Genomic DNA, 13,282 nt, shown 5'->3' on the forward strand with positions numbered 1-13,282 from the left:
AGGTGGGCAGATCACTTGAGGTCAGGAGTTCAAGACTAGTCTGGCCAACATGGTGAAACCCTGTCTCCACTAAAAATACAAAAATTAGCTGCGTGTGGTGGTGGGCACCTGCAATCCCAGCTAGTCGGGAGGCTGAGGTAGGAGAATTGCCTGAACCTAGGAGATGGAGGTTGCAGTGAGCCGAGATCATGTCACTGCACTCTAACCTAGGTGACAAGAGCAACACTCTGTCTCAAAAAAAAGAGAAATATATATTTTCTCACACTTATAATCCTAACACTTTGGGAGGCCGAGGCGGGAGGATCACCTGAGGTCATGTGTTTGAGACCAGCCTGGCTAACATGGTGAAACCCCATCTCTACTAAAAATACAAAAATTGGCCGGGTGTGGTGGCGCGCACTTGTAGTCCCAGCTACTCACGAGCCTGAGGCAGGAGAATTGCTTGAGCCTGGGAAGGAGGCGGAGGTTGCAGTGAGCCAAGATCACCCCATTGCACTTCAGCCTGGGTGACAGAATGAGACTCTGTCTCAACATAAAAAAGGAAAACAAACAAAACAAACAAACCCAAGGGACTTCTGATGCGAGTATCCACTGAAGCTTACCACAGGTCCACATGGCATTCTGATTAACTGTGGATATCTTAAGTACCAGTTCTACTGGATCTACTGAATCATAAGGCCCAAAGTACAGAGTTGCCTGCCTTGCAACTGGATCTTTTAAGCTGTCCTCTCTTGTCCTAGATGCCCCTCAAAGCTGGCAGCACTTCTAGTCTTGATGAGCAGAACATTCAAATGTGGCCAATGTTGACTCCAAAATTCAGAGGTTCACTATGCAACATGTCTCCTTTTTAGAGATAAAGAGTGCAAGGTACAGCAACTTGTCCATCTTTTTTTTTGGTGAAAAGACAATCTGCCAGGCTTAGTGGCTCATGCCTATAATCCCAGCACTTTGGGAGGCCAAGGTGGGCAGATCATTTGAGCCCAGGCATTTAAGACCTGCCTGGGCAACATGGTGAAACCCTGTCTCTACAAAAAAATATAAAATTAGCCAGGAGTGGTGGCATGCGCCTGTGGTCCCAGCTACTCAGGAGGCTGAGGTGGGAGGATTGCTTGAGCCTGGGAGGTCTAGGCTGCAGTGGGCTGAGATTGCACCACTGGACTCCAGCCTGGGTGACAGAGCAAGACCCAGTCTCAAAAAAAAAAAAAAAAAAAAAAAAAAAAAGAAAAGACAAACTGTTTTGGTATTACTATAAGAATACACACGTGGCCGGGCGCGGTGGCTCAAGCCTGTAATCCCAGCACTTTGGGAGGCCGAGACGGGCGGATCACGAGGTCAGGAGATCGAGACCATCCTGGCTAACACGGTGAAACCCCGTCTCTACTAAAAAATACAAAAAACTAGCCGGGCGAGGTGGCGGGCGCCTGTAGTCCCAGCTACTTGGGAGGCTGAGGCAGGAGAATGGCGTAAACCCGGGAGGCAGAGCTTGCAGTGAGCTGAGATCCGGCCACTGCACTCCAGCCCGGGCGACAGAGCGAGACTCCGTCTCAAAAAAAAAAAAAAAAAAAAAAAAAAGAATACACACGTATTTACATAAGACTGGGCATTCATATGATGCCCTTTCTACCTTCGTGGCCAAGAAATTTATGCAGTCACACTTCACTGTGTCATCTTTTCCTTGGGAAATATTTCTCCTTCACTTTTCTTGAGTAAAATTTCCATAATGTGTACAAATCTTTTTTTTTTTTTTTTTTAACCCCCAAGACAGAGTCTTGCTTATTGCCCAGGCTGGAGTGCAGTGGCGTGATCTTGGCTCACTGCAACCTGCACCTCCTGGGTTCAAGCAGTTCTCCTGCCTCAGCCTCTCAAGTAGCTGGGATTACAGGCAAACGCCACCACACCCAGCTTTTTATTTTTATTTTTTTTGAGAAGAAGTCTCACTCTGTCACCAGGCTGGAGTGCAGTGGCTCAATCTTGGCTCACTGCAACCTCTGCCTCCAGGGTTCAAGCGATTCTCCTGCCTCAATCCCGAGTAACTGGGATTACAAGTGTGCACCACCATGCCTGGCTAATTTTTTTTTTTTTTTTTTTTGAGACGGAGTCTCGCTGTGTCTCCCAGGCTGGAGTGCAGTGGCATGATCTCGGCTCACTGCAAGCTCCGCCTCCCAGGTTCACGCCATTCTCCCGCCTCAGCCTCCCAAGTAGCTGAGACTACAGGCGCCCGCCACCACGCCCGGCTAGTTTTTTGTATTTTTAGTAGAGACGGGGTTTCACCATGTTAGCCAGGATAGTCTTGATCTCCTGACCTCGTGATCCACCCGCCTCGGCCTCCCAAAGTGCTGGGATTACAGGCTTGAGCCACCGCGCCCGGCCCGCCTGGCTAATTTTTGTATTTTTTGAGATGGGGTTTCACCATATTGGCCAGAATGGTTTCAATCTCTTGACCTCCAGATCCACCTGCCTCGGCCTCCCAAAGTGCTGGGATTACAGGCGTGAGCCACCGCACCTGGTCTTTTTTTGGGTACTTTTAGTAGAGTCGGGGGTTTCACCATGTTGGCCAGGCTGGTCTGGAACCCCTGATCTCATGATCTGCCAGCCTCAGCCTTCCAAAGTGCTGGGATTACAGGCGTGAGCCATCGCGCCTGGCCAAAGTGTACAAATCTTCAGCTTGATAGATTTTTACCCATTTGCATGTGTGGTGTAAAACACCACAGTGAGAAAGATACAGATCTTCCTCCAGCATCCCAGAAGGCTCCTTCCTGCTCTCTCCTAGTCAATGTCCTATCAGAGCTAGACTCGACTCTAGTGTGTATTACAATAGCTTAGTGTCACCTGTTTTTGAACTTCATATAGATGTATAACCACAGAGTATGTACTCTTTTGATGTATGGCATTTTTTTTTGCTCTGCATAATCCCATTGAGATTAATCCATGTTGTTGCATACAGCAGTGGTTCATTTCTTTTTCATTGCTGAGTAGTATTTGATTATTAGAATATACCATAATGTGGCCGGGCGCAGTGGCTCACGCCTGTAATCCCAGCACTTTGGGAGGCCAAGGTGGGTGGATCACGAAGTCAAGAGATCGAGACCATCCTGGCTAACAAGGTGAAACCCCGTCTCTACTAAAAACACAAAAAAATTAGCTGGGCGTGTTGGTGGGCGCCTGTAGTCCCAGCTACTCGGGAGGCTGAGGCAGGAGAATGGCGTGAACCCAGGAGGCAGAGCTTGCAGTGAGCCGAGATCGCGACACTGCACTCCAGCCTGTGCAACAGAGCAAGACTCCGTCTCAAAAAAAAAAAAAAAAAAGAGAATATACCATAATGTATTTATCCACCATTCTGCTGATGGACTTTCAGGTTGTTTCTAGGTGTTTTGTTTTGTTTTGTTTGAGACAAAGTCTCACTCTGTCACCCAAGATGGAGTGCAGTGGTGCAATCTCAGCTCACTGCAACCTCCACTTCCCAGGTTCAAGCAGTTCTCCTACCTCAGCCACCCCAGTAACTGGGATTACAGGTGTGTGCCACCATGCTTGGCTAATTTTTTTTTGTTTGTTTGCTTTTTTTTTTTTTGAGACAGAGTTTCGCTCTTGTTGCCCAGGCTGGAGTGCAATGGTACAATCTTAGCTTACTGCAACTGCCGCCTCCTGGATTCCAGTGATTCTCCTGCTTCAGCCTCCTGAGTAGCTGGGATTATAGGTGCCTGCCACCATGCCCAGCTAATTTTGTATTTTTAGTAGAGATGGGGTTTCGCCATGTTGGCCAGGCTGGTCTTGAACTCCTGACCTCAGGTGATCTGCCTGCCTCAGCCTCCCAAAGTGCTAAGATTACATGCATGAGCCACTGACCGTGCGTGGCCATTTTTTTTGTATTTTTAGTAGAGACGGGGTTTTGCAATGTTGGCCAAGCTGGTCTCGAACTCCTGAGCTCTACATTCCGCCTGCCTTGGCCTCTCAAAGTGCTGGGATTATAGGTGTGATCCACCACAATGGGCCATGAAGATAGTCTATTTGAAAATACATAATGAGAAGAGTAAAAGGAATGAAAAAGAATGACGATCACCTACAAGATGTAGAAAACTACCTCAATAGACCAAATCTAAGAATTATTGGTGTTCAAGAGGGAGTTGAGCAAGAGCAAGGGGTAGAAGAAAGCTTATTCAAAGAAGTAATAACAGGCTGGTGTGGTAGCTCATGCCAGTAGTTCCAATGCTTTGGGAGGCCGAGGCAGGAGGGTTGCTTGAGGCCAGGAGTTCAAGACTAGCCTGGGCAACATAGTGAGACCTTGTCTCTACAAAAAATAAGATAAAAAATTAGCCAGGCATTACAGGTGGTGCACACCTGTAATCCCAGCTACTTGGGGGCTGAGGCAGGGAGGATCACTTGAGTTCAAGAGTTTACAGCTACAGTGAGCTGTTATTGTGCTGCTGCACTACAGCGTGGGCAACAGAGTGAGACCTTGTCTCCAAAAAAATAATAATAATAACAGAAAACTTTCCCAAACTTGAGAAAGATACAAATATCCAGTTACAGGAAGGCCAAAGAACAGATTTGACCCTCTCCTCTCCCCAAAAAACACTTGAAAGTATAAAACTACAGGCATGCCGGCTCACGCCTGTAATCTCAACACTTTGGGAGGCCACAGTGGGAGGATCATTTGAGCCTAGAAGTTTGAGACCAGCCTGGGTAACGGAGCAAGACCCGACTCCTATTTCTAAAAAAACAAAATAGAAAGTAGAGTGGTAGCTGCCAAGAGCTGGGGAGGGGCAGGGGAAATGGAGAGTTTTTGTTTGATTTCTTGGGTAGATATTAGCACTATGCTTATGTTGAAAATGACTTTGTTCTGAAGAAATATATGCTTAAGTATTTAGAGATGAAGTGTCTTGATGTCTGCAACTTACCTTTTTTTTTTTTTTTTTTTTTTTTTGAGATGGAGTCTCACTCTGTTGCCCAGGCTGGAGTGTAAAGGCGCGATCTCGGCTCACCACAACCTCCACCTCCTGGGTTCAAGCGATTCTCCTGCCTCAGCCTCCCAAGTGGCTGGGATTACAGGTGCGTGCCAGCACACCCGGCTAATTTTTTTGTATTTTTAGTAGAGACATGGTTTCGCCATGTTGGCAAGGCTGGTCTCGAACTCCTGAACTCAGGTGATCTGCCCGCCTCGGCCTCCCAAAGTGCTGGGATTACAGGCGTGAGCCATTGCACCTGGCCTGTTTAGTTTATTTCTTAAATAATGTAGTCGGGCCGGGTGCGGTGGCTCACGCCTGTTATCTTAGCGCTTTGGGAGGCCTAGACAGGCGGATCACCTGAGGTCGGGAGTTTGAGACCAGCCTGACCAACATGGAGAAAACCCATCTCTACTAAAAATACAAAATTAGCCAGGCATGGTGGTGCATGCCTGTAGTCCCAGCTATTGGGGAGGCTGAGGCAGGAGAATCGCTTGAACCCAGGAGGCGGAGGTTGGGGTGAGCCGAGATCGAGCCATTGCACTCCAGCCTGGGCAACAACAGTAAGTCTTTGTCTCAAAAAAAAAAAAAAAAAAGTCAAATTTACCAATCTTATCCTTTCCGTTTTTGAGGGCCCTGTCACTATCTTGATGCGTCTGCCCTCTGCTGGAGATAAGGGGAGCTGCAGGGCAGGTCTTGAACTCCTCCAGCAATTCATTCCCCCTGTGTGACTGTATTATTTGGCAGTTAATTCTTTTCAGTCTATGATATGAGTTTAAGACTATTCTCTGGTTTCCCTAAAATAATGGTAATAATAATAACAACATGTGGCTGGGCGCGGTGGGTCACGCCTGTAATCCCAGGACTTTGGGAGGCCAAGATGGGCAGATCACCTGAGGTTGGGAGTTCGAGATCAGCCTGACCAACATGGTGAAACCCCATCTCTACTAAAAACACAAAAATATTAGCCAGCACGCATCTGTAATCTCAGCTACTTGGGAGGCTGAGGCAGGAGAATCACTTGAACCCGGGAGGCGGAGGTTGTGGTGAGCTGAGATTGCACCATTGCACTCCAGCCTGGGTAACAAGAGCGAAACTCCATCTCAAAATAAATAAATAAATAAAATAATAATAATAATAACATGTAACATCTATTGAGCACAAACGGTGTTGCAGGCAGTGAGCTTAGCGTTACATCAGTTTCTCATTTAATTGCCACAATACCCTCATAGGTAGATACTAGTATTGTTTATCCCTATTTTACTTTTGAGGAAACTGAGGCACAGAAGGACTAAGAAATATTCTCAAAGATATGCAAGTAGTAAGAGGGAGAAGCTAGGATTCAAATTCAAACCCAAGCAGGTTGCACCAGGCTTGTTACCATAAATCTATTTTTTTGATTTATTTATATGGATTTCTGGGTAGAAGTAGTAAATGGGGCAACCATTTAAATACTCTCCCATCTCTCTTGGGGATTTTTTTTATAAGGTCTTATTTTATTTCTATTATAAACTCACAAAAGGGCCCAGAGAGCCCAGAAGTGTGACTCAATCAGCTGAAGTCGCCAAAGCAGCTTTTCCCCTTAACAGTAGTTAATATATTTGCAAAGATCATCCAAAAACAAACACACACTTAAATATCACCAGGTCAGGAAGTAACTGAAATATGGAACATTTGTTAACTCTTTTTTTCTTTTCCTCTTTTTTTTTGAAGATAGGGTCTCGCTCTGTTGCCTAGGCTGGAGTCCAGTGGTGTGATCATGGCTCACTGCAGTCTCAACCTACTAGGCACAAGCCATCCTCCCACCTCAGCCTCCCAAGTAGCTAGGACTACAGGTGTACACCACCATGCCCAGCTAATTTTTATTTTTATCTTTTTAAAATAGAGATAGGTTTCCCTATGTTTCCCAGACTGGTCTCAAACTCCTGGGCTCAAGTGATCCTCCCACCTCAGCTTCCCAAAGTGTTGGGATTAACAGGTGTGAGCCACTGCACGTGGCCTAACATTTTTTTTCTAAGGGCTAAATGTCACAGTAGTAACGTATTCAGAGGGAAAAAACCCAAATGTCTCACATAAGAAAATGACAGTCCTGATAAACAATGCTAAAAGTGACGTAGAATACCTGTTTATAAACTGCTGTTTTCTTTCTTTCTTTCTCTTTTTTTTTTTTTTGAGATGGAGTCTCTCTCTGTTGCCCAGGCTGGAGTGCACCTCCACCTCCCAGGTTCAAGCGATTCTTCTGCCTCAGCCTCTGAAGTAACTGGGATTACAGGCACCCGCCATCATACCTGGCTAATTCTTGTATTTTTGTAGAGACGGGTTTCACCATGTTGGCCGGGCTGATCTTGAACTCCTGACCTCAGGTGCTCCACCCACCTCAGCCTCCCTAAGTGCTGGGATTACAGACATGAGCCACCATGCCTGGCCTGGGGAAAGATTTTTAAGGCCAGAGGAAGGGCAAATTCACTTTTCCCGCTTCTGGGGCATTTCTGGCAGCTGCAGTGGTCACCTGCGTTCCTGCAGTTCCAACAGCAGCAGCAGCAGCAGGGGTGCCAGCAACAGTGCCTGTGAGCACTGACTCTGGTAGTGCCAGAAGGCTGTGTAGTAGGCATGGTTGACATTTGTATCTGTTTCAGATTTCCCAGCCACACAACCTCACTCCCAGACCATTTCTCTCCCTCAGTAGCCAGCATTAAAAAAAAGAAAAAAGAAAAAAATGTGAACTGTAACACAACTTCCCAGAGAACTTAAACCTCACACCTGTGTTTTTACTCTCAGTGAGGTTAAATGCATTTGGGGAGGATTTCTGTGACCCACAGAGCCACTGTGCAGTACTGCATAAGACTGGGGCCTATGCAGCTCTTTTTTTTTTTTTTTTTTGTGACAGACTCGTACTGTCGCCTGGGCTGGAGTGCAGTGGTGCAATCTTGGCTCACTGCAATCTCTGCCTCCTGGGTTCAAGTGATTCTCCTGCCTCAGCCTCCCAGCTGGGATTACAGGTGCCCGCCACCACACCCAGCTAATTTTTTGTATTTTTAGTAGAGATGCAGTTTCACCATGTTGGCCAGGCTGGTCTCGAACTCCTGACGTGATTCACCCGCCTCAGCCTCCCAAAGTGTTGAGATTACAGGCGTGAGCCACCGCGCCTGGCCACAGCTCTGACCTTTTAATGTTACTTTCCTGGGCCCTTTTGTGGCACTATGGTGGGATTCTTCAAGTTCTTGACTTTGAGGTCCTGTAAACTGAACCATGAGGCTGACTCTGGCAGTGTTACTTTTATAAAAACTCATACATCACATCTATTGTTTATGCACTTACCTGAGCTAAGGAAATATTCACTAAAGCACCCGACAGGGGAAATGACAGCATCATGGCTAGGCCTGCCTGTTTCAGGTTTTTGGGACTGCAATATTACTTTTGACTTCCTATTTGGGAAGGAAAAATCATTCCAAACTTAACCCTTTCTGCCAAAGTTGCTCTTATTTCAGGAGTCAACTGGCCTTCCTAGTTGTCCATGTCAACTGCACTTGTCAGAGTTGGGGAAATAACCACAGGGTAAGTGCAGGAGGTAACATTTCCCAAAGATTTCAGGGAATACTGGATAACTGTGACTGTTCCATATGGAAAATTTGGAGTATGCTGGGAAAATATGAGGAATGACTTTAGGTGTAATGACGTCTAGGGTGGTCTCCTTGATGGAACAGGTTAATTGGGCAAATGCATTCTTCTCTTGTCCTACCTACATGGACCACTATAAGCAGCTTGCCTTCACCTGGTAGCAGCACACCTTCACGATTCAGCCTGAGAGATGAACAACTCTACAGTTTTGCATAACCAGATCCTCAAGACCTACCTACACCATCCATCCCCAGGACAGCATGGCAGGGGGCCACTCATTGACACCATGCTTATTCTAGACAACTGGAAGGGGCAAGAATCCCAAGTTTCGTGGTCAAACATCTATACTTGATTGGGTCCTTCAGGAAAAATTTGCCACTCACAAATTGCTGGTCCATCCTGCCTATCCCACAAAGCCTGGTGGGCCTCCTCCCATCTTGGTGAAAGCACTTACTTTTGGGTGTTCTGCTCCAAATGCATTTACCAGGTAGACCCCAAATCTACCACCCACAAGTGGAGTCTTGAACAAGACATTCTCTGGGTGGTCCAGGCTGCAGCATGATTCTGGCAACTCTGCCCCTTGAAACCCTGCAGAGCTCATTGTCTGTAGCAGATCCAATCCCTACTAGGAACTTGAGGCAAGGATCTGAAGAGACTCTGGTGTTTTGAGCAAGGCCATGTCCATCAGGTTAACCATCCAGGGTTCTGTGGAGATCAGGCATTCTACCCTGGGGCATCACATGACTCTGCAACCTGGACTGGATGGGATCTGAGGCTACCTGCGCACCTGGCTGCACTCTATGTTCCATTAGAAGCAGGTGCAATGGCCCTGGGTTTGAGTTAACCCTGAAGGTACCAATAAGCTGCCTAGTGGTGCCTATACCAGCAAGGTGGCTGTGGCTAGAGAATAAAAACGTGACACTTGGTTTCCAGGTGGTTCTGCATGACATAACGGCATCAGCAGTGAATGCTGAGTTCCAGCCCCATGCTGGACAGCAGTGGAATTAGCCCAAAGACAGAGCTTCGAGGTCAGCGTGTCCTCTGTCTGAACAGACAGATGGCTTGTGTCTGGATCCTGGTACAGAGGCCTTGGAAAGAATGAAACTGGAAGATGGAGACAAGGAGGTCCAGGGAGGAGTATGTTACATAAAACCGGACTTCCTAACACGGGCCTATGTGCCACATCACCAAAGGCTTCTTCCAGTGCAGGGGGCCAGATGGTCCACTCTTCACCATGATGAAGCCGGAGGCCATGGAAGACGTCGTCAAACCATGTGTTTCCATCAGGTCTCACTCCAGATGCCTCGCACCTTAAAAGCAGGGATGCCACTGTGCTCTGGCTAAAGTTGTTGCCAGGGGAGAAGAGCTATTACCGGCCTGAGGAGGGAGGCCAAGGTTCTCAGGAGTGCAGTGCTCTGAGGGCTGGGTGCCAGGCACCACCTCTGCTTGAACCTTATTACCTGCTTTCTCACCTGCAATAAGAGTTGCCCATATACCCTAAAAGGTTTTCATTTCTTGGGGGTCCCTAGGCCTTCCCTGCAAAGTGGGAGTCATGGAGAGAAGCTGGAGTTCATGTGCATGGCAGCAAATGGAAGCTGCTCTGGTTGAGAAACATTCCTCCAGCTCATCCCAGACACTGCTTGAGGGCCTGCATCTGAACCGGGATTACGGATCTATATACTCTCTTCATCATCACAGGCAGTCCTGGTACCCCCAGAGTTTGGTTCAAGTGCTTGCTAAGCCACACTAACCTCAAAAAATCTTGGTCAACCAGGTCTCCCCTGCCAGCAGCAATCTGCTGAGTGGCCCAAGGGCGCTGGCAATGCCAGGGCAAATGTAGTCACTGAGGCCATGGGTGGACAGACCCATTCCTAATGGTCTCCCTGCTTTTAAGTCACACACCTGCCAATCCTAGCCTGGAATATTTAACTCTTCATGGCTTCATCACCTGTAAGGCAAAATACCACCTCTTTGTGGAACCCAGAAGAAATGCGGTCTCCTCTTTGCCTTCTGGGTCTTGGATACACCAGACTCTGGCCAGCAAAGCCCAGTATAGAGCAGAGGCAGGCCCCTGGCCAATGGTTAGCTTGTGGCTCAGGTCCTGGGTGACATCTGCTCCAGGCTAGAGCCCTAAAGCTCCAGATGAGAGATCACTACACTTTTCCTGTAAAAAAAAGTTAAATATTTTAGGCTTTGCAATTCATATGGTCTCTGTTGCAACTACTTGTCTTTGCCACTGTAGTAAAAAGAAGTCAATGAATGGGTATGGCTGTGTTCCAACAAAACTTTATTTACAAAAACAGGAAGCAGGCACGTTTGGCCCTCAGACTGTAATTTGCCCATCACTACTCTTGATGATACTCAGATGACCTGGCAGGCTGAGGGGGCTGTGGCCCTGTCTGATCCTCTGTGAGATGGAAACCACTCTAGGGTCTCCTGGTGTGCTGAGGCTCTACACAGGGGCAGAACAGGGCACTGTGTCTGGAAGTTTCTGACCAAGTGTTGACAGCAGAGGGCAAAACGTGAAGGCTGTGCTGGATAAGGCTGAACCGTCCTCATAAGCAGCACCAACTGCTTTATTCCAGGTCAGGGCCAACTCTTCCACCACAATACCAACATGGTCCCTCGGCGGGCACTGTCTTTACTAGGCCCCTAGGAGTCCCTGCGTTGTGACCTGACCACCAGCCCCTCTCTGGTGATGGCCCAGTTGTAGTTCTTCGGGGAGTCCAATGCTGCTTCCACCCGTGCCTCCAGGTTCTCTCGGGTGATGAAATTTTTCACCTCTTCCTATCGGGAGAGAAAAGCCCAGCTCAACAGGAACCCCGGGCACATGCCAGCCAGCCCACCCAGCCTGCTGGCCTCTCACCCCACTGAGAAAGCAGCTCCCACTCGCCCTGGGGAAGCATGCCTGGAGCCCAGGTCCTCTTTGAGAGCCCCTCTAGCCTCCCAGTGGAGTGATATCAGGTTGCTTTGCTACATTGCTCTTTTCTCAGACACTTTAGCCATAGCCCTGAGCGCCAGCTATGAAAAGCTCAAGTCCTGGTAGGTGAAATTCATCCCTCAGTGGTCCCCTCTGAATCACTATAACTCGTCCTTCCCCCTATTACTTTATTACTTTATTTATTTTTTTGAGACGGAGTCTCACTGTCGCCCGGGGTGGAATGCAGTGGCTCCATCTCGGCTCACTGCAACCGCCGCCTCCTGGGTTCAAGCGATTCTCATGCCTCAGCCTCCCCAGTAGCTGGGATTACAGGCGCACACCACGACGCCTGGCTAATTTTTGTATTTTTAGGAGAGACGGGGCTTCACCATGTTGGCCAGGCTGGACTCGAACTCTTGACCTCAAGTGATACGCCCGCTTAGGCCTCCTATAGTATTGGGATTACAGGTGTGAACCACCGCTCCTAGCTACCCTTATATTACTTTAAATCAAGCCTCATCCATTCTCACTGCATTACTCCTAAGTGGTCTCCCTGCTTTTAAGTCACACACTTGCTAATCCCAGCCGTGAAATATTTAACCCTTCACGGCTTCATCACCTGTTATGCAAAATACAACCTCTTTGTGGAACACAGGGTCCCTCCCACAGACCTGCTAGGCACCTGAACACTGTCCAATTACTCTGCTCACCTCCGGGTCTTTGCGCCTGACTGGCACTCTCTCTCCTCTCCCAAATCCTGATCTGCCAACTCTAAGTCTCTGCACATAGCCAGCGCCCGCGTCGCGGTACCCAGAATTCCCAGTGCCCCGCAAGCCGCGAACCCAACTGGAGTCCCACCCTCCGGAGGCGTTGCCCACCTGCAGCTGCAGCACTTCCCGTTCCTTGCGCTGCACCCAGGCCTGCATCTCTTCGGCCTTGCGGGCCTGCTCCAACGCCTGCCGCTGCTCCTGCTCCCGTTCCTCCTGCCGCAGCCTCGCTATCCTGTGAGGGTCAAGGGGCCGAGGCTGAGCGGGGCCCGGGCTTCTCCCAGGTCGGCCAGGCCGCCCCGCCTCCCGCCCCGCCTCCCGCCCCACGCACCGCAGCTCGTGCAGTCGCCGGTTCTCCTCCTGGTTCCAGGCCATCAGCTCGCGGTGCTCAGTGGCGTACTTCAGGGCCTTGCGCTCCGCCACAACTCCGGCTCGGGCCTCGTACGCCTTCCTCCGCACCTCGGACACGAACTCCTTCCTGGGTGCAGACGCGGCAGGAATCGGCAACCTCTTCGCCCGCCCCCACCGTCCCCAGCGCGCGCGGACGGCCACCTCCCCCCGGCCGCACACCTGAGGGCGCGCACGGTCTGGCGGTAGTGCTGGTAACGCTCCATCAGCACGAAGAACTCCGCAGGGTCCACCGGGGGCGGCATGTTCACGCGCCCGATCTTGGATTTGGCCGGCGGGTCGTAGCGGGTCTTGCGGCCGCGCACTGGCAGCACCAGCGGGGTCCGGGGCCCGCACTGGGTCCCCGCGCCCAGGCGGCTCAGCGCGCGTAGCATGGCCGCGACTCTTCACTGCGGCCGCGCTGCCGGAACGCCACCGTGCCCCGGAAGCGGCGCGGGGCACCTTGGGACCTGTAGTCCTCAGGCTGTCCCTCACACCTCGCCCGGCCGTGTGGCCTCTGGAACCCAAGCCGCGACCCTGCGGACGTCCGCACCCAGCCCCCAGGCTCTGGCCCAGCCCTCCCGCCAGGGCCCGGGGCCATCCCTTCGTTCCTCCCTCCCGCGGGGCCGGACCTGCCTCCCTCCAGCCCC

At 49.8% G+C, this 13,282-nt stretch overlaps 1 protein-coding gene across 1 annotated transcript; it reads right to left on the reverse strand.

Moving 5' to 3' along the window:
- Positions 1 to 10,828: 10,828 nt before the first annotated feature.
- On the reverse strand, positions 10,829 to 13,044 carry MRPS26 (mitochondrial ribosomal protein S26). The gene is made up of 4 exons (XM_005568497.4): positions 12,816 to 13,044; positions 12,577 to 12,723; positions 12,357 to 12,480; positions 10,829 to 11,345 (listed from the first exon to the last, which is right to left on the reverse strand). The coding sequence occupies exons 1-4, from the start codon at positions 13,025 to 13,027 to the stop codon at positions 11,211 to 11,213; spliced, it is 618 nt and encodes a 205-aa protein (XP_005568554.2). The 5' UTR covers positions 13,028 to 13,044; the 3' UTR covers positions 10,829 to 11,210.
- Positions 13,045 to 13,282: the final 238 nt, after the last annotated feature.

Source organism: Macaca fascicularis, chromosome 10, assembly GCF_037993035.2.
Source record: "Macaca fascicularis isolate 582-1 chromosome 10, T2T-MFA8v1.1".
In the NCBI taxonomy this organism is placed as follows: domain Eukaryota; kingdom Metazoa; phylum Chordata; class Mammalia; order Primates; family Cercopithecidae; genus Macaca; species Macaca fascicularis.